Source organism: Aegilops tauschii, chromosome 3, assembly GCF_002575655.3.
Source record: "Aegilops tauschii subsp. strangulata cultivar AL8/78 chromosome 3, Aet v6.0, whole genome shotgun sequence".
NCBI classification, from domain to species: Eukaryota; Viridiplantae; Streptophyta; class Magnoliopsida; order Poales; family Poaceae; genus Aegilops; species Aegilops tauschii.
The window spans coordinates 601,866,521-601,887,147 of NC_053037.3; the positions used below are offsets into that span (position 1 = coordinate 601,866,521).

The following is a 20,627-nucleotide window of genomic DNA, read 5'->3' on the forward strand; positions in this document are numbered from 1 at the left end:
CTGGGCTCTCCTGGGGCAAGGCTATGCCGACGGCCTGGCCGTCGGCTTAGTTTATATGTATGCCGACGGCTAGGCCGTCGGCATAGCCTTGCCCCAGGAGAGCCCAGTTGCTGACACGTGGCGTCTATGCCGATGGCCTGGCCGTCGGCTTAGTTTAAATCTATGCCGACGGCTAGGCCGACGGCATAGATGCCACGCGTCAGCAACTGGGAGCTCCGGCCAGCCCTATGCAGCCGTCGGCATAGTTTGTATTTGATTTTTTTTCATTTTTCTGTTTGTTTTCACATCAATTCAATTCAGATATACAGCACATATCAGCAGATATATATGATGGAAATAGACATATAGAACACATCTAAGTATCATCCGGCACCGTCACAACAATATATGCATAAGCATCATCACAATCAACATAAACATAAGCATAAGCATATAAGACAAGCACACAAGTCATCTAAAGGACCATCAGAGACCACAAGTTTATCATCATCACCACACACAAGTCATCTAAAGAAACATAAGCATAAGCACACAAGTAACCGAAAGGCTTAAGCGCCAGGACGTCGAGCACCGCGGAGGTCGTCACCGCCAAGACCGCTGAAGCCCAGGTCATCAGTGCTAGCGGCAGCGCTACCGCCAAGACCGCCTCCACCTCCGCCTCCGCCTCCATGGATGGGAGTGGTCGAGCTTCGTGACTCGGGAGTGCTGCGAACACCACCGCCAACGGTTGATCCACCGGTTCCCTGGATGTTGAAAAGACATATTAACGGGATATATGACTGTGTTGAAAGGCATGATATGCTTTGAGTGAATAGATTGGGGATGAACTAACCGGCGAGGGGCCAACGTTCTGTGCCACAAACTCCTCAAAGGTCAGCAACGTTGGTTGTGCTGGAGGACCCTCTGCTGATGGCTATTGAGGACACCTGTCGGCCGCCATTTCCTGAAAAGCGTGCTGCATCTGGCGATCCCTCTGCTGATGGTATGCATGAAGGCGGTCGTGCCACGCCATGGTCTCCTGGCGTGTGTACTCCATGTAGGCCTACAGTATGACATGATGAAACTCATAAAACTACTAAATGCGGAAAATAAAGGGAGCAATGAAGATAAAAGGGAAAATACTTATAGTTTGCTGCTCCTGAAAGAGGGACAGTGACGGTGCACTGCTCATGGGCGTGCTCGGGCGCTGGCTCAGGGTCAGGTCGATCCGACGGAGCTGTGTGTAGGAGATAGTAGGAGTGATCACAGCATCGAGAACCGCCTCCCGACCGTGATCCTTCGGCCCCATGCCCACCACCACCCTTTCGTCCAGATCCGCCGCAATGGGGTCAGGTGTGTCAGGATGTAACGCCAGATACCCATCGGAGTAGGCCTTCTTCCTATGCGCGGTCTTCTTGCCGTAGTACTTGGGCTCGCCAGGCTTGGGGTCCTTCCGCGTATGGGCGATCTCCCACGCCTGCATGTGTGAGAGCGGCCGCTTCTGTTTCTCCTCCTGCACCACCAAACAGAGGTTAGTCATACATAAGAAAGTAATGGTAAATAGAAGAAGAAGAATGTTTAATGGGGTTAGTCATACATTAACTGCCTTGTGGAGATAGTGGTTTCGGTTTCCCTGAGCATGTACTCCCTCCTTCCCTCGGTTAGCCTTGTTTTTGACTCTCATAGCCGCCCAGGCTCCAGCCTCATCACACCAAAGATCCACCAATGCCGCCCAGGACTCGTCTTTTCCATAACACCAATTTGGTAACACCTACATAATGAAAGCATAATGGCATGTCAACACGAAACGGTGAAATGTACCACAAGGTAATGAAAGCATAATGAAAGCATAATGAAAAATCTTTTATACTTACCTTCAAGAACTCGTCCCTCTCCAAGGTAATGCCCATCCTCCGCGCGTCTTCCTTGGTCATCTTCACACCAAGATAGTCGTGATGGTATGTCGAGATGGCCACATAGCACACCTCGTACTGCATCTGGCGGGCCTTCTTCTTGCATTGGCGCAGCACGATCTGGTCCGCTCTGGCCCTGTGCTCCGGGAGAACTCGATAGAATTTCTACAATCATGCACGAAACAAGAATGGAAGAAGCCATGAGTTAAATCATTCATGAAACTAGAATGGACTTGTGCTTCTGAAGAGAACTCACCCAGAAAGTGGTGATCACGGCCTTGGCATGGGTCCCATGGTCCGCGTGGAGGGCCGCTTCCCAGTGCTCCCAGCTCGTGGCCAAGACCCGATGGTTCGGGTGCCTGACTGGATCCGGACAGTACAACCCCGGCCAGTGTAACTTTAGCAAGACGGTGATGAGGCCGTTGGGAATACGGACCCCTTTAGAATATATCCAGTTGCTGCAAAAGAATGAACTATTAGCATGTGACAAGCAAAATAAATAACAACCGGAATGAGCATGTGACAAGCAAAATAATGAAATTATTATAAAGTGGCAGTTACTCTTTCCCCGTGGGCTCAATGAGCCACTTCTGCTCCTCAGTAGCAGGAACCTGCTTTGGTAGCTTTGCGTTACCATGCAGCCACCCCTTGTTGTCAACCCCCTCCCCGCCAGCACAATCATCCCCGCCACCACCCTCCTCCTCGCCTGCCTCCCCCTCCCCAACCTCCTCCTCATCCTCCTCCTCCTCGTCCTCCTCCTCCACCTCCTCCTCGGCCCCATCCCGAACCTCCTCCTCCTCGCCTGCCTCGTCCTCGTCCTCCTCCTCACCAGATGAGGGTACCTCACTAGAGGAGGGTACCTCACTAGAGGATGGCCTCGAAGACAACACCCCTAAGTCGGTGAGGGTGCGCTCTTTCTGGCCGCGACCCCCACCACCTCGCCCTCTAGGGGCTCTCCCCCCGCCCCCTCCTCCTCTAGGGGCACCTCTCCCTCGACCTCCCTGTGAGGAGTCATCGTCAAGTAGCCGGGGGGGAGGATTACGTGCTCGACCACTCTGACTAGGCAGGCCAACGACCTTGCGTAGGAAACCCACGCCGTCGGCCTTCCCCTTGCCCATGTTCCACGAACCTGCATTGAAAAAAGAATAAGCAATTAGTAAATTAATGAAATGAAGGAAAAGGCATGATAATAAACACATTAATAAAAATGCATAAAAGGCATATTCCTAAACTATAGAAAAAAAGACTTGACACGTACATCTGCTAGAAACCATATGAATCATCACTGTTGTAACCTCTTTCTCGGTCAGTCTTATCGTCACTATCAATCATATCATCTTCGTTGTCTGACGGAGGTGGAGGCTCTTCCTCGTCGTCAACGTCTTCGTTTAACTTTTCTAGCATAAGTATGTCATTTTCATTGACAATGGTCTCACCATCATTCCGTGCTTCGTCGTCGTTTGGATCCACATCATCATCACCCAATGGTCTAGCGTCATCGTTTCTAGCCACATCATCATCATCAGGTTGCTCTTGATAGAACACTCCCTCGTATGTCATGGGGTTAATGTTGTAGTAATCGTCTTCATTCGGGTTCGGTAGCTTACCATGTGGCGACACCTTGAACACAACTTCCCAACCCTTTAGGTACTCTTTCTGGCATGGGTAATGCAGATAATATAGTTGTGTAGCTTGGGTAGCCGCAATGAAGAGATCGGCTCCGGCATAGACGGTTGATGGTTTAACTTCGACCAAACCAATGGAAGGCGTATGTTTTACCCCCTCCCGCGGATCGAACCATCGACATTTGAACACAGGCAGACTTAGGGTCTCGCGCCCCTGGTGGAATTTAATCTCGTATATATTTTGTACCCTTCCGTAGTAGTCTACTGAATTTTGACCGGGGGTGTACACTCCGGTATTTATAGTTTTGGGATCAGGCCGGCTGTTCTGGTGATCCTCTGTATGGAAGCGATACCCATTCACATCATACTTTTTACATGTCATGACGGCAGGGTCAAAACCCATGGAAACCCATCTCAATTCATCATCCATAGATATGTTCGGATCTTTTCCCTACAAGTATAATTGAAATTGTTGCGTGCATTAGTTAACTAATAAATGTTGAACTAGGTATTTAATAGGGGAGTGTGGAAAATTACTTTCTCCATGAACCAAGCAACAAAATTTTTACGTCCAGGGTTTCCATGACGGAGAAGAGTAAGTGCCTCCGCCTCAGTAGGAGGATTCATTCCCGTCCATTCCTCTTGAACGAAATCACTAGAAAAAGAAAAGCGGTGTTAGACCGGGACTAAGTGAACATAGAACATGATGATGGGGAAGACATAAAGGAATGGTGTAGTGGTATTACCTCATCCACACTTCCTCAACTTCCTTGATGTTGTGCAAGATATAGAACATGAGGTCCTCCCACTCTTGTCGTGGCATGTTATAAGATTTCGAGGCCCCAGCCCTCCCACCTTGCGTGTTGAATAGATGGAGTCTGGGTTGATACTTGGGCTCTTCTATATTGTATCGAGGCACCTTGTTATGCAGATGGGGAACGTGGTCTAGATAGTATGATGTCCTGAGGTCTGACACCTCCTCTAGGATAACTGCCTCAGCTATGGAAGCTTCAATCTTAGCTTTGTTTCCACATTTCTGTCGGAGATGCTTATTCTATCTCTCAAGGCCGTACTGCCAGCGATTCTACACAGCCCCCCCCAACAATACCTCGTTCGCGAGGTGCAGCATGAGATGTGTCATCGGAGTAAAGAAGCCTGGCGGAAAGATCTTCTCTAGCTTGACTATCAACTCCAATGCCTTCTTATGCAATTTTTCAATCACGTCTTTACTTACTTCTTTAGCAGAGAGCATGCGGAAGAAATGGCTTAGCTCGGCAAGCACTCGCCAGACATGCTCGGGGACATAGCCTCGAACCATCACCGACATTATCCGCTCAATCCATACATGGTAGTCATGACTCTTCAGGCCGGTCACTTTGCCCGTTGAAAGATTGATTCCCTTACATATATTCGATGCATAACCATCGGTGAACTTCAAAATGTGTTTCAGCCAGATAAGTACTTCCTTTTTTTCTGGCGGTTTAAGGACAAAGTCAGCATCTGGCTTGAACAAGTTTTTTCGACCGCCTGTGGGAGGATTCATGTTCAGACGTGGTCTATCACAAATTCTCTGTTGATCCACTCTAGCTTTAACGTTATCCTTCGTCTTATCAGGAATATTGAGGATCGTGTGGAAAAGGGACTCTGCCACATTCTTTTCGGTGTGCATCACATCGATATTGTAAGGAAGTTTGAGGTCCTTGAAATAGGGAAGCTGCGAGAAGGGGGTAATGTGAGTCCAGTTGTGCGTCTCACCATATCCCTCGAAGCCTTTGGCTTTGGCTTTGCCTTTGCCTTTGACTTTAGGCTGGAGAGCTTTTAGCTGAGCAAGAACATCTGCCCCCGAAAATGTTGGAATCTCGGTTACTTCATGAACAACCCGGCCTTTCGTGAAGTTCTTCTTGTCTTCCCTGTCTGGATGGTCTGGAGGGAGGAACTGTCGATGCAGGTCAAAGGCTACATACTTGCCACCCTTACTCAGCCAAATCATTAGCAGAGCCTGCATGCACACTGGGCATGGCATCTTCCCACTTGTACACCATCCGCAGAATAGAGCATAGCCGGGAAAGTCATGCATGAAATAGTGCAACCAAACTTTCATCAAGAAATTTCTCTGCAGATCCCGGTCGTATGTCAACGTCGGAAAGTACCAAGAATGGTGCAAAGCATCCACCAGCGGCTGCATAAACACACCCAATTGCTTCCCCGGATAATCAGGCCCCGGAATGATGAGCGGCAAGAACATGGTCTTGCGTTGCATTAGGGCACCGGGAGGAAGATTGAGCGGAATTACAAACACGGGCCAGCAGCTGTATGGATTGGACGACATACCATATGGATTCAACCCATCACCTGATATGGCTATTCTGACATTCCCAGCCTCGGCTGCTTCCTCGGGGTATTCTTCATCGAACGACTTCCATGCTTCCCCTACCGATGGATGTACGATTTTTTTGGATTGTACCTTATACCTTCCTTGTGCCACTTCATCATTTTGGCAGACTCCTTCGTGATGAAAAGGCGCTGCAGTCTTTTTATAAAATCAAGATACCGAAGAACCTTAAGGGGGATGGTTAGCTGCTTTTTCTCACCATCCTCACCGACCACCTCAATGTACCGAGACGAACCGCACTGCCTACAGTACTTGTCATCCGCATACTCGTGCCTAAACAAAAGGCAATTCTTCGGGCAAACATCTATTTTCTCATAATCCATAGAGAGTGCCTTCATGATTTTCTTTGTATCGTACATGCTTTTCGGCAGTTCATGACCCTCAGGGAGGCTGTTAGCCCATACTCCCAAGAATGCTTCGAAGCATTTCTGGCTACAGCCGTACTCAGCTTTGACTGCAATCAGTTGCGAGATGGCATCCAGCTGAGATATTTTCGCACCCGCATAAAGAGGTTTCTTCGACGAGGCCAAGACCTCCAAGAAGGCCTTTGCGGTTGCCTCCGGTTCCTCCGGTTCATTCTCTGAAGGTGTCGCATTTCCTGTTTCTGCAACAATGACATCATCTAGCATGTCCCTGACCCCGTCGTCCTCATATCCATCGATGCGTTGTCGCATCACCTCCTCTCTACCACGGTCCTGCTCGGCTATGTTTATCGGCGGCATGTCAAAGTTTGGCATATATCTGTGCGTGCGAAGGTGCTCACTCATGTCCGTCTGATTTCTACGGTGACGTCTGGCACATCTCGCACAGGGGCATGGTGGGATAATTCTCATTGGACGACGGAATATCTCCTTCAAATAAACATCGGTTTTCGCGATCCACTCTGATGTTACTCGATTCCGACGGATAAAACCACTGTACATCCACTGATTATCTGCCATCCTCTGCTTTTTTGCAAGCCACACAACATAATTAAGGATTCATTTAAATTAATCACATCAAATTTTCAGTTTCTACCGCGTTTAATCCACCTACATCTCTAATAGGTAAAGATGGGTCCTAATCCCACCCGAGGATGTGTAGATTGAGTACGTTCTCCATTCTACCCCGTTCCGAGACAAAATTTCGGCAGCACCTCCCCGCTGTTCTCTAGATACACGTCTCGGCAAATATCCGAGAGAATGTGCTCCGGAGAACAATGGGGAGGCGCCGCCGAAATCCTGTCTCGGAACGGGGTAGAACATGGAGAACATACCCAATCTACACATCCTCGGGCTGTCCGTGGAAAACGCTGGACAATCCGAAAGAGCTGCGGTGATAAATATGCAATTGAATGCATATTTATCGATGCAACCCTTTCGGACGGGAGACGCCTAGGTTACGCCAGGTGACTTGAGAATGAAATCTACTGATATGAAAAAAGGGAGGAGATGGACTTGTAGCTCACCCTCGGCTGTAGAGGAAGTAGTCGAACAGCAGAGGGATGCTCAGGGGGGCCAATGCGTCGGACAACGGTCACTCCGACGAAATGCGACACCACAAAGCTTGCAAATTCCATCGCGACAAAAAATTAGAACATCACATTTAATAGAGCATATTTAAAACATTTAAACATGCATTCATTTATTTTTGCATCATGTAGGCAAAAAAACTAACAACATTAACAATATATTCATCATCGTCATCACATATTCATCATCATCATTATCACGTATTCGTCATAATCATTGATCCATCTCATCGAACCAATTTTTTTTGCAAGATATGCAACATATAGCATCTCATCTAACCAATTTTTTTTACTACCTATCTCACTATCTATCTAACTATCTAACTATCTACCTATCTAACTATCTATACAACTATCTATCTAACTATGTACCTAACTATCTAAATATTTATCTAAATACCTATCTAACTAGCTACAAAATTACTAAAAAACACTAAAAAATACATAAAATTTTCACCTTCGAGAGGGCCGGCCGGAGTTGGGGCGGGGAGGCGCGGAGTCGGGGCGGGGAGGCCGGCGGGGGGTCGGGGCGGGGCGGCCGGCGTGGGGTCGGGGCGGGGAGGCCGGAGGGGGGTCGGGGCGGGGCGACCGGAGGGGGGTCGGGGCGGGGCGGCGCGGGGTGGGGTAAGGGAGGCCGGAGGGGGGTCGGGGCGGGGCGGCCGGCGCGGGGCCGGCGCGGGGCGCCGCGAAGTCGGGGCGGGGCGACCGGCCCGGGGTCGGGGCGGGGTGGCTCGGGGTCGGGGCCGGGAGGCGCGGGCGGCGGCGGGCTCGGGGTGGGGCGGCGCGGGTCGGAGCGGAGAGGCGTGGGCGCCGGCGTGCTCGGGGCGGCGCGGGCGGTGGCGTGCTCAGGGCGGGCGGCGGCGGTAAGGGTCGGGGTCGGGTGCGGTGAGGGAGAGAAATGAGTGGAGGAGGAGGGTGGGCAATTACTGTGAACTTTTCAGTGCCCGGGCAGCCGGCCCGGTGCCCGAGCACTAAAAGGTTCATAGTGATAGTACATTTTCAATGATGAATACCGGAGTTTTTAATCAATTCAATTATTATATTTTTAGATTCTTAGTTTACCGTCTGTATGGGACCCGGTACCCGGTGCGACGCCTGTGACACCGTGACCTTGGGGGTTAGGCGGTACGGGGGCCATGGGGGGTAGCAATGCCACTGGAGCTTAGCCGTCGGCATAGATGGAGATGCCACGTCCGGCGAAAGTCAAAGGGCTAGACCCGGCGGTCGTCTGTGTCAGGGATACACAGGACGGGGTACCTGTGGGCGGGGGGGGGGGGGGGGATAGCAATGCCATCCGTGAGGGGTCCACACCCCGGAGACGCGTGCCGCCTCTTCGTACATGCCACCACACCACCCCGCATGTATGAGGGCCCAGTGCGACGCTCCGGTGGCATTGCTACCCCCCAGGGCACCCGTCCCGCCTAACCCTGTAGCGTTAGACCACGAGATCTAGCCCTTTGACTTTACATAGACAGGCTTTGACCAGTGGAACTCTCCCCCCGGGTGTGTTAGATCAGCACATAGGAACACTTTGGAGCAACATCCGGGCCAAACCCACAGCAAGATCCCCTCCGTGTAGACCCGACGCGTCTGTTTCACCCCTTCAGGTGCCAGCGGCGGCGCCGTCCGTGAGGGGGGGCACACCCCGGAGACGCGTGCCGCCTCTTCGGACATGCCACCACACCACGCCGCATGTATGAGGGCCCGGTGCGACGCTCGGGTGGCATTGCTACCCCCAGGGCCCCCCGTCCCGCCTAACCCTGTAGCGTTATTCACGCCGCATCGTTACCGCAGAACGTCTACTACCGTGTCATCGCCGTCCATGAGGGGGGGGGCACACCCCGGAGACGCGTGCCGCCTCTTCGGACATGCCACCACACCACCTCGCATGTATGAAGGCCTGGTGCGACGCTCCGGTGGCATTGGTACCCCCCAGGGCCCCCGTCCCGCCTAACCCTGTAGCGTTAGACCACGAGATCTAGCCCTTTGACTATACACGGACGGGCTTTGACCGGTGGAACTCTCCCCCCGGTTGTGTTAGGTCAGCCCATAGGAACACTTTGGAGCAACATCCGGGCCAGACCCACAGCAAGATCCCCTCCGTGTAGACCCGGCGCGTCCGTTTCCCCCCTCCAGGTGCCGCCTGGAGGGGGGAAACGGACGCGCCGGGTCTACACGGAGGGGATCTTGCTATGGGTCTGGCCCGGATGTTGCTCCAAACTATTCCTATGGGCTGACCTAACACAACCGGGTGGATAGGTCCACTGCTCAAAGCCCGTCCGTGCAAAGTCAAAGGGCTAGATCCCGTGGTCAAACGCTACAGGGTTAGGCGGGACGGGGGCCCTGGGGGTAGCAATGCCACCCGAGCGTCGCACCGGGCCCTCATACATGCGGCGTGGTGTGGTGGCATGTCCGAAGAGGCGACACGCGTCTCCGGGGTGTGCCCCCCCTCACGGACGGTGATGACACGGTAGTAGACGTTCTGCGGTAACGATGCGGCGTGAATATTATTAAATACTCGGAGCGCGATAAAATCATGAGTTTTTTACACGACGTGGGCACATGTGTTGTAGGACTGATGGTAATTTTTCATAATTGTTGGTGATGGAGTAGTATCTGAACAATTCCCTCTACGCGGATTGCTCTTCGCGTGTCTACGACTGTGGCCGGCGGCTTCCGGGGGCTAGCATGTTGCCAAATCTTGCGTAGGCGGCCTCTCACAAGTCTGGAAGTGTTGTGGCGGGTGCAAATGCCCGGCACGCGTCTCCGGGGTGTGCCCCCCCTCACGGACGGCGCCGCCGCCGGCACCTAGAGGGGGATACGGACGCGTCGGGTCTACACGGAGAGGATCTTGTTGTGGGTCTGGCCCGGATGTTGCTCCAAAGTGTTCCTATGGGCTGACCTAACACAACCGGGTGGATAGGTCCACTGCTGAAAGCCTGTCCGTGCAAAGTCAAAGGGCTGGATCCCGTGGTCAAACGCTACAGGGCTAGGCGGGACGGGGGCCCTGGGGGGGTAGCAATGCCACCCGAGCGTCGCACCGGGCCCTCATACATGCGGGGTGGTGTGGTGGCATGTCCGAAGAGGCGGCACGCGTCTCCGGGGTGTGCCCCCATCACGAACGGCGATGACACGGTAGTAGATGTTCTGCGGTAACAATGCGGCGTGAATATTAATAAATACTCGGAGCGCGATAAAATCATGAGTTTTTTACACGACGTGGGCACATGTGTTGTAGGACTGATGGTAATTTTTCATAATTGTTGGTGATGGAGTAGTATCTGAACAATTCCCTCTACGCGGATTGCTCTTCGCGTGTCTACGACTGTGGCCGGTGGCCTCCGGGGGCTAGCATGCCGCCAAATCTTGCGTAGGCGGCCTCTCACAAGTCTGGAAATGTTGTGGCGGGTGCAAACGCCAGGTACGCATCTCCGGGGTGTGCCCCCCCTCACCGACGGCGCCGCCGCCGGCACCTGGAAGGGGGAAACGGACGCGTCGGGTCTACATGGAGGGGATCTTGCTGTGGGTCTGGCCCGGATGTTGCTCCAAAGTGTTCCTATGGGCTGACCTAACACAAACGGTGGATAGGTCGACTGCTCAAAGCCCGTCCGTGCAAAGTCAAAGGGCAAGATCCCGTGGTCAAACGCTACAGGGTTAGGCGGGACGGGGGCCCGGGGGGGTGTAGCAATGCCACCCGAGCGTCGAACCGGACCCTCATACATGCGGGGTGGTGTGGTGGCATGTCCGAAGAGGCGGCACGCGTCTCCGGGGTGTGCCCCCCCTCACGGACGACGCCGCCGCCGGCACCTGGAGGGGGGAAACGGACGCGTCGGGTCTACACGGAGGGGATCTTGCTATGGGTTTGGCCCGCATGTTGCTCCAAAGTGTTCCTATGGGCTTACCTAACACAACCGGGTGGATAGGTCCACTGCTCAAAGCCCGTCTGTGCAAAGTCAAAGGGCTAGATCCCGTGGTCAAACGCTACAGGGTTAGGCGGGACGGGGGGCCTACGGGGTAGCAATGCCACCCGAGCGTCGCACCGGGACCTCATACATGCCGTACGGTGTGGTGGCATGTCCGAAGAGGCGGCACGCGTCTCCGGGGTTTGGCCCCCTCCAAGTGACGGCGGCACTGCCTTACGTGCAGGGGGGCACACCGCGGAGCCCCAAGACGGGCGTCTACTCATGCCTGAACACTTTCACATATGCATGGGGACCCGTGTGATGTTTCGGTGACATAGCTACACCCCGAATCCCCCCACCAACCAGAATTCCATCCGTGTCGACCGTTTCCCCCCTTCGTGGCAGAGCGATAGCGACGTTCGTAACGGGGGGCAATCGATATACCATCGGGGTATGTTTTTTTAGATAAGGCAAAATTATCTTATGCAAAAACAAAAACTAAAATAAAGTAAAAATAACAAAATAAAGTAAAAATAAAAAAATAAAGTAAAATAAATGTATGCCGACGGCATCTGTGCACACACGGAGGTGCAGTCCCACGGATCGATGACGTGGCATGGCACACGGATCGATGACGTGGCAGAGGGGCCTATGCCGACGGCTATGCCGTAGGCATACCTTCACCATAGATAGTATAAAGCAAAATTAAAAATAAAACTAGATAAACATATGCCGACGGCAAGAGCTGCGCACACGGATCGATGACGTGGCAGAGGGGCATGGGCCCGGTCTATGCCGACGGCCTTGCTGTAGGCATACCTCTGCCATAGATATGCCGACGGCCGCCGTTACCTCCCGTCGGCGTAGCTTCAACGCCGTCAAACGGTCAGCGCTGACCAGGTAGGTGGGCCCGGGCTATGCCGACGGTCCCCGTAGGCGTATCTCAAGCGGTCCCGACGGCCCCGTCTATGCCGACGGCCCCGTCGGCATAGATGGATGTACGCCGACGGCTTTTCTACGCCTACGGCCTGTCTTTGGCCGTCGGCATAGGTCCATCTATGCCGACGGCCCCCCGTCGGCATAGATGAGGCCGTCGGCGCAAGCAGTTATTCTGGTAGTGCTTGGTTTTGCTGCGTTGTCACCTCTTGCGAAATCCATGGATCTGTCAATAAAATACATGTTTCTGCTACAAGCCTTCAACAGTGCTTCCACCAAGCTCTCCAAATCTGGTTTCGGGTATCTGCTACCTCTGCATTTCATCATTGATATGACCATCCTGCTGGTAAGCTTATGTATTTTCAGGCAACTGGCCGTGGGTTTACTGTTTCTTTCAACCATCTCCCTGAGCTTCACTGGAAGGCTAAGTTCACCGATTGCGCCATCAAACTGAAGAGCCAAATGCTGATCAGCGCTGATGAGTGTCTCGTGTACTGTCACACAAAGGGATAATAGAGATGTCTCTGTTTTCCGTTTTGTTTGAAGTCTCCTGTTCTTGACCTTACTTTGCAAAGCACCTGTTGTAAGTATTTTGTTGAGCACCTGCAAATGGTGTGAGTATGCTTAATTTGACAGATGTATGTAATAAATAGGATAGGATCATTTATCCTCATGTATATAAAGAGATACTAATCGTCTGAGAACTTTTACTGTAGGACAGTGATTACCTTCGGAATTACGTCGGTCATGGATTCCTTGAGTATCCTTAGGCATTCATCATCATTGGTGTAATGAAGACATGCATGCTGTAGAATTTCTGCTACACTATGGTACCCATAGTTTAAAGCTTTAAGGTCCTCTGTGAAAGAGGAAACTGCAGAACCATTTACTTGTAAGATAATCGTGGCATTACTCCCGTCCTGGAAACATAGTTTCGCCAGTGCTTCAAGTGCTGATGTTCTGGAGTTGGCAGTAGTGTACATGTGTACGAGCATCTCGATTAAATATACTTTGTCTGCGGTCTGCATCTGCACGTGTAGATTGGTGAGAATCCCCATGGTCAATGTTCCCATCTTTTGAGAACATTTGTCACACCTGAGAACACTCATCATGGTTTCCACTGCCTCCATTTCCAGGTTGGTTTCGATTTCCCGAACCAGCTTGCTGCCTGTTTCCCCTTCCCCATGACCATAAGTAGCTGTGAGCCGGTTTATCACTTTCAGTGATTCCTTTAGTACGTTTTCCCAAGTATCATGATCAGTTTGGTGGTAAAGGTTGGAGGCTAGAGGTGTCATGATCTTGGTGAGCAGACCTCGAGTGTGGATGATGAGTCTACAGTTGTTCTCGTTGGCTGCAAGCACGTAAAGAACGTGCAGACATTCCCACAACCGCTCCAGGTAGTCCTCCTCCTCCTTGGCATAATCACTGTGTGTGAAAAAAAATCGTTGATGTTCTTTAAATGTGCTGATTAGTGAGGATATGCACTGGATCACTTGGGGAAGCTGCTCCACACTGACCCCGTCGGCCAGGTGCAACACCATGTTTGCAGCGTGCTTCCTTGTCTCTCTTAGTTGAGAGGTAATTATCTGAGTTTCTGGCCTCTCACTACCATATGGGCTGCTTCTCGGATTCGATAGGACCAAAAGGAGACGGAAGATGTGGCTGGAGGGTGCGTACAAGATCAGATATCGTATTATGCCGCGCTGCTCCTGAAACTTGCTTGGTTTCACTTTCACCCGGCACAGTGGCCCAAAGATTGTGCTGAGGATGGTTAACCCGGAGGCGTAGTCTGCAGGCGACTTATCAGGCCCCATCAGGTCCACAGCATATGTCACCAGGTTCCTTCCTTTGGCGAAGGAAGGGTTCTTCGCACATCCCCTCCGGGTTTCTTTCATGTAATCCTCAACTAATGTGACAGTAGGACCTTTGAAGCCGTATGCTTCAGCCACTTCCGTTACTAACCTTTTCTCCACAAGAGCATTGATTATTCTTCTATAGAGCAAGATTGCACATTGGACCACGACGATTTTGTACAAGACGTCAAGGGCCAGATTCATGTTTGCTTTGCTAGGATCTCCATCCGCGTCCCCGTAATCGTGCCGTTTTAGACGCAACAGGGAAATCCCGGCGGCCGAGTACAACCCCCAAAGTATGACATAGAAAGCACCGAACAAAAACAGAGCTATGTACACCGCTTGTTGGAGAAGCGATACGATCCATCCTAGAATTTGTTTAACACTCACTACCAGTCTCAGGATATTTGCTGATGGCGTTGCACTATCCTGCCGGTTCCGCACAAAAACCGCGGCCACCGCATTCAGTCCCGATGCTGACCTTGCAGCTGAGTTCCACTTGTCACCAGCAAGGTTATCGACCACCCTGTTGTGTTGTAAAGCTCAAACTTAAATTAAATCTGGAACCAACAAGAGAAATTCTTGACTATAGTGCTTGAGAAAAAAAAACTCTGTTGATCAACTTTTAATCTAAGCTCCTCATATGGGCTTCCTACTCTCTCTTTTTGTCCTCATAATTTCCTCTTTCTGTGAGGATCCTTAACTATAATGCCATCCATGTTATATACCGGCTTTCCTAAAACTTTATCTTGAACCCTATGACTATCAATGATAGTCTTGCATTTCGAGATTTTGAAAAACTGTCAACATAATGCTTGATTTATTCATTTTTTCTGTGTCATTAATTGGCACACTAACTGCTCCTTCACGGACCTATGCCTCTGCTTGCTCGGCTACACATCTCTAAGCAGTTGCTCTTCTCGTAGACTTGAGAACCACAGAAAGAGCCTTTTATGTGGTTGACTACGGACAAAGCTTCAGGAGTGAAATGCAAGATCTATTGAGAGACTATCTACTGCCCTACCAACCTCGGTGGCCTTGCCGTGCTCCACCTTGAAAAATTCGCTAGAGCTCTTCAATTGAGATGGCCATGGTTGGAATGAAGGACTCGAGCAAGACGTGGGTTGGTATGGGCAACCTATATGATGTTGTGGATATGAACTTTTTCCACACCTCCACCATCAAAACCATTGGCAATAGCAACAAGGCGCCTTTCTGGCACTCGCCATGGACACCGAAGACAATTGAAAGACATCGCGCCCCTCCACGAGAACACATGGATTGGGAAGATCAAAATGACCAGTGACTTCACTTCACCATGGAACACATCCTAGAGTATATTGAACTTTGGACGCTCCTTAGCCAAGTTCAACTTCAAAATGATGTTGACGATGATATTCGTTGGAAGCTAACTGCAAGTGGGGACTACACGGCAACGTCTGCCTACAAGGCTCAGCTCGTTGGACCAACGCTTACCTTGGTGAACAAGACCGTGTGGAAGGTACCCCCCCCCCCCCCCCCCACCCACCCTAAGGTTAAGTCCTTTGCTTGGCTTGCCATCCAAAACATAATTTGGACCGCCTGGAGATGCGTGGGTGAGCGAAGTCATTGCCCTCTTTGCAAGAGGGCAAATGAATTAGTCACTCACCATTCTTTCAAATGAGAGTGTGGAGAATGGTCAAGATGTGGCTTGGTTTGGAGGCCTTTGATTTATTCCGTCGGGCGGACGAGAGGAACATAAAGACTTGGGGGAAAGCGGGCTGCAACATTGCGAATCTGAAAGCGATAGCCTCTCACCATGTTTGTTTTCTTGAAAAATTCAACACTGCCACATAACATTTTTACAGTCCATTGAGGGAGGGGGAAGCTCTGGGTCTCCACGGGGCTAGGTACTTAAGAAACATCATGACGGGAGAGTGAACGTTTTGTATTGCTCTGAACTTCTCACACTCGCTTCTTCGGGCAAAAACTATGTAACCTCTGATCTTATTTAATGGATGAGACTAATGATCAGCCTCCGTTCAAAAAAAAAACAAGCGAGGAGAGAATAGTTCTCATGAACTCTGTCGACGGAGAAGGGATGCCTTTTTTTTTTGGGTGCTTAGATCACTCCTCAAAATTAAGTTTGCTACTAGATTGCCAGTCCCATTTTTCTATTTTTGGATTAAATTTATTTGAAAATAGTTATTAAGTCCAATGGTTCTGCATTTTGAAATTAATGTTATTATAACAAATAACAATCAAATCTAGTAAGTTTCAAAATTGAAGCTTGTAAACGGCTAATCACCAATGGTTGGCTTGAAACATAATAAAAATATGTCTGCTTACTATATTGGAATGAAAGGAGAAAAGTATACATGCAGTCTAAGTTAAATACTCCTGAAAACGACAGAAAAAAAAGGTAGTAAGACTAACCCGGCTATCTGAATGAATGTAATTATTGTGAGAGCAAAAAAATCCTTCTTCTGGAGTAGAGAGACGAAGCCACCGAGAAGAACGACAGTGGACCAGGTAACCACTAGATAGCCCAATCCTCTGATTACCATCGCCAGGCACCCCGAAAACGCGGCATAGTTATTGATGCGCTTTACTTCCGGCCATGAATTACGGCTATCCATTGTTCTTCTCCAGATCTTATTTGGGTCTACTGCAGTGCAGCAATCTTATATAGTATACTAGCAAACCAATAAAACTCGCGTAACTGTGAAGTTGATATTATCGGCTTACCTCGTTAGGAAATTTACTCCTCATCTATCTCCCAGCTTTCCATTACTCCCCACTGCCATGTAAGACTGCACAATGACCGGGGATGGGCACCATAACCTGGCGTTTGGAGCAGGTGAGAAGCAGGCGTCACAAATATAGGCTATGTTGAGCATTTCTTTCTGATAAAGGATATTTTATTCAATTGGTGTATCAAGGTGATACAACCGCATTGAAAAAATACCTGGCCTCTGCATAACACGCACCCAGCCAACACATCCAACAGAGCAAAAATAAAAGATCGTTTTAAAGCAATAATAGAACATGGAAGGAGCATGGAAAGTATATCTGTATATAGAACGTTATTTCTTACGTAGTGGCACCAGCAGATTGTCACATAACAGTAACATCAACTCCAAAAAGCACACCAAACCGCAGCATTCTGAATTTCCGATGCTATACAATCTAGGCGGGGACATTAAAAAGCACGCCAAAAGGATGAAAGTGCTGAACTGGATACCTTTTTGGTGCAGCATCTGAAAGTCAGCGTATCCTCCTAAGGAAATACTTGGTGCACCGGATAAAAACGCTAGTACCTGGAACAAGATTAAACTAAGGCAACCTTTGCACACAGAGAGAAAAGAGCACGTGAATAACCAGGGCCCAAAGTCCTCACTCTCACCTCAGCTACCCATTCTGGTCTGAGAAGCAACGGGGAGTAGCAGCTTCCAACTGGAAGTGGGACTTCCTCGCACTATCACACGAACAGGAGCCCAGACGATGCTCCTCGCCGGAAACGGGGGACGGCGTAGAGGAGCTAGCACGGCGTGGTGTCTAGCAGTTGGATTTGGGAGGGAAGGACCTGAACGAGCACCGGCAGAGCACAGCAACTTCTCGAGGCCTCAATGTTAAATGCGACTACTCCGGGTCTTAGAGCATCTCTAGCCGCGCCCCCGACAGGCCCTCCCCAGGCGTTTTTGCCGCGCCGGCGCCGAAAAAATGGCCCAGTCGCCCCCAGAAGCCCGTTTTTCGCCGGCTCGGGCCGAATCTGGTGCCGGCGAACCCAGCCAGAACCCGGCGCCCCTGGGGGGGCGCCTGGGGTGCCGGCACAAGCGAAAAGGCGCGCGTGGGTCCGCCCTGTCGGCGAGTCCAGCGCCTCTTCCCGCCGTTTCTCCCCGCTTTTCCCCCAGTTCCCTCCCATTTTCTCTTTTCCTCCCGCCATTCTCTCTCCTGCTCGCCTCCCAGCCGGCCGCCATGGCACCGAAGAAGTACGTCGTCCCCCGCGCCGCGGCAACCGCGACCGCCTCTGTCGCCCAGCCGAAGCAGAGGAAGCCGAGAGCGCCGCCGTCCAAGCCGCCGGGCATGATAAACGCCGATTGGAGAGTAAAAGTACAGCGACGGGAGGGCGTCACCGCCGACCGGCGGAACAGGGCCCTCGCCAAGAAGGCCCGTGACAACGCGGCACGCGCGGCTGCGGGTGCCGCTGCCGCTTCCGCGGACCAGGCCGAGGCCGAGGCGGCACGCGCGGGGATGATGAATCCCCCGGCAACCACGCGCCGTACGCGCCCTGGGGCCAGCAAGGTGTCGGGTCTCCGACGCCGCAGCCATGGGGATCGCCGAGCTACGCCGACGGGGACGTGCACGGTGGGTTCAACCCAAATGTCACGTTCCCCCATGGATACCCAGCCCAGCGCACGCCCTCGCCCGCTTTCACCGGCGTGCAGTACCCTCCATACAACTACTCGCCGCCCGCGTACGCGTCCTCCCCGACGCCCCCTCTCCGCCGTTGCGCACTGCCCTTCTCGCACCTCGGCGACACCGACGAGACCGAGACCGACATGGACAACATCATCGCGGAAGGATCGGCCGCGGCCGCCGTGTCTCCCGGGTTCACCGCGGATGAGGCGGTGGATCTCAGCGGCGGCATGGACGGCGAGCTCGGCTACGTCTACGGCGACGAGGAGCAGGAGGAGCAGGAGGAAGAGGACGAGGACGAGGACGAGGACGAGGAGGAGCTGGCGAGGAGGCGCAAGAAGAAGAAGCGGACGGCCAGGTCAGCCGAGCCGCGCATCAAGTGGGTGTCCAAGGAGGAGGAATACCTCGCCGAGGCATGGAAAGTCGTCTGCCTCGACCCGACCACCGGCGCGAACCAGAGCATCGACACGTACTGGGCGCGCATCAAGACCGAGTTCGACGAGCGCAAACTCGTCGACCCCTACTTCAAAGGCGTCTACATGCAGCGCGGGTCGAAGGCGATGGCGAACCATTGGGGGCGCATCCAGGGGGCGTGCAACAAATGGCATGGTGTCGTCGAGGAGGTGGCCGCTCGCCCGGAGAGCAGCGCCAGCTTTGAGGATCAGGTATGCCACGCCGGTCTCCCGTCTCTCTTCGCCATGTGCGCCCGCCAACTGTTTGTTCGTCCCCGCGCAGTTGCTGCGCATGTTCGGCCTGTATAGGCAGAGCAACAACGACGCCGAGTTCAAGTACCTCCATGTTTACAAGCGCATTGACAAGTGCGACAAGTGGGCGGAAGTCCGGCGCACCCTCGAGAAGGCCAAGGAGACATACAAGCCGGACACGCCGGCTCCGGGCGCGTCGGAAGGGCAGCCGGACGGCAACAAAGGTGCCAAGAAGGGGAAACACGCCGACGCGGCCACCGCTCGCGTGCAGGAATCCATCCAGCACTGCCTCGCTGACGCACAGGCCCGGGCAGTCCTGCGTGAAGAGAAGACCGAGGGGCGGTGGTCGGCGTTGATGTCGACAAGCGCCGTCAAGCTCGACCTACTCCGGACCAACGTCGCCGCGAAGAAGAGGAACACCGACCTGGCTTTCCTGCTGGGCGGGGCGGACATGCTCCAGAGCACCGACGAGGCGGTCAAGGCGTGGTACAGGGCGCATGTCGGCCTCATCCTGGACCAGCTTCCCTCGACGACGCCACCCACACCCACGCCACGACGACGCCGCCCACGCCCACGCGCACGCCGACGCCGCCAACAAGCCCGACCGATGATGCCGCCGAGACTGCCCGCAGCGCAGAAGCCACGCCGCCAAGCACAGAGACCCCGTCAAGCCCGCGCACGCCGACTCCGCCGACGCCGAAGGCCGACCTCGCCGTCTGATGCGCGTTTCTGTTCTGATTTTTGTACGCCGAACTTTTCATCGATCGCCGATCACCGCTTGATCGCCGGATTGTGGCGTTTATTTTTGGGCGCGGGAATGAACTACGTTTGAATTTGCCAAGGCTGGGGGGGGGTCCTGGGGACGTGGCTGGGAGCTAGGCCGCCCCAGGGGCCGAACTAGCGCCGGCTCGCCCCCAGGGCGCAGTTTTTGGCGCCCTGGGGGGCCGAACGGCTGGAGATGCTCCCGGCGCGCTGTAGTACCTTGGATGTTGCAGCACCCACCGACATGTCCATGGCCCATACGTACTCGGTGCGGTTCATTTTTCAAAGACTCATAATGTTACGGTACGGACCAAGAATTATTGGCGGTCCTTGGGTGTACTGATGAAAGGCTACGTCCAACGTCTGCGGAGCACGGCTACGTGCACAGGGACGTGAAGTCCCTGGGAACAATGGGGTCCAGCCGCTGCGATGCAGTGGGAAGGAGTCACCTCTGAGGAAGGAACACAGCATGGGACGGACGTGTGGCTGTAGCATTTTGCTGTTTCCCAGTACACCCTTTCTGTCCCCGCAAAAAGAAAGTCGTTGGGTGTCGGTATCCCAGGACCAGCCGTCCGTATATAATCTGCCTTGTGATAGGCCCATCGGGAGCTGTCTTGCATTACGCGATATTAATACACGGGGCCGGTGGTTGG

At 52.5% G+C, this 20,627-nt stretch overlaps 2 protein-coding genes across 4 annotated transcripts; both read right to left on the reverse strand.

Moving 5' to 3' along the window:
* Positions 1 to 257: 257 nt before the first annotated feature.
* Positions 258 to 7,908, reverse strand: LOC109777870 (uncharacterized). Of its 2 annotated transcripts, none has more exons than XM_073511265.1 (8): positions 7,357 to 7,908; positions 2,454 to 3,021; positions 2,149 to 2,350; positions 1,854 to 2,057; positions 1,577 to 1,750; positions 1,123 to 1,456; positions 833 to 1,042; positions 258 to 743 (listed from the first exon to the last, which is right to left on the reverse strand). In XM_073511265.1, exons 2-7 carry the CDS (start codon positions 3,008 to 3,010, stop codon positions 867 to 869), a joined length of 1,647 nt encoding a protein of 548 aa, XP_073367366.1. In that variant the 5' UTR covers positions 3,011 to 3,021; positions 7,357 to 7,908; the 3' UTR covers positions 258 to 743; positions 833 to 866. The 2 variants fall into 2 exon arrangements, with proteins under 2 accessions (XP_073367366.1, XP_073367365.1); XM_073511264.1 differs by having other exon boundaries at positions 1,123 to 1,492.
* A 2,045-nt stretch (positions 7,909 to 9,953) lies between these two features.
* Positions 9,954 to 17,710, reverse strand: LOC109777869 (uncharacterized). 2 transcript variants are annotated; one of them, XM_040385904.3, is made up of 6 exons: positions 17,496 to 17,710; positions 17,334 to 17,409; positions 16,838 to 16,933; positions 16,526 to 16,754; positions 12,986 to 14,636; positions 9,954 to 12,860 (listed from the first exon to the last, which is right to left on the reverse strand). In XM_040385904.3, exons 4-6 carry the CDS (start codon positions 16,726 to 16,728, stop codon positions 12,378 to 12,380), a joined length of 2,337 nt encoding a protein of 778 aa, XP_040241838.2. In that variant the 5' UTR covers positions 16,729 to 16,754; positions 16,838 to 16,933; positions 17,334 to 17,409; positions 17,496 to 17,710; the 3' UTR covers positions 9,954 to 12,377. The 2 variants fall into 2 exon arrangements, with proteins under 2 accessions (XP_040241838.2, XP_040241837.2); XM_040385903.3 differs by having other exon boundaries at positions 16,526 to 16,757.
* Between the last annotated feature and the right edge of the window lie 2,917 nt (positions 17,711 to 20,627).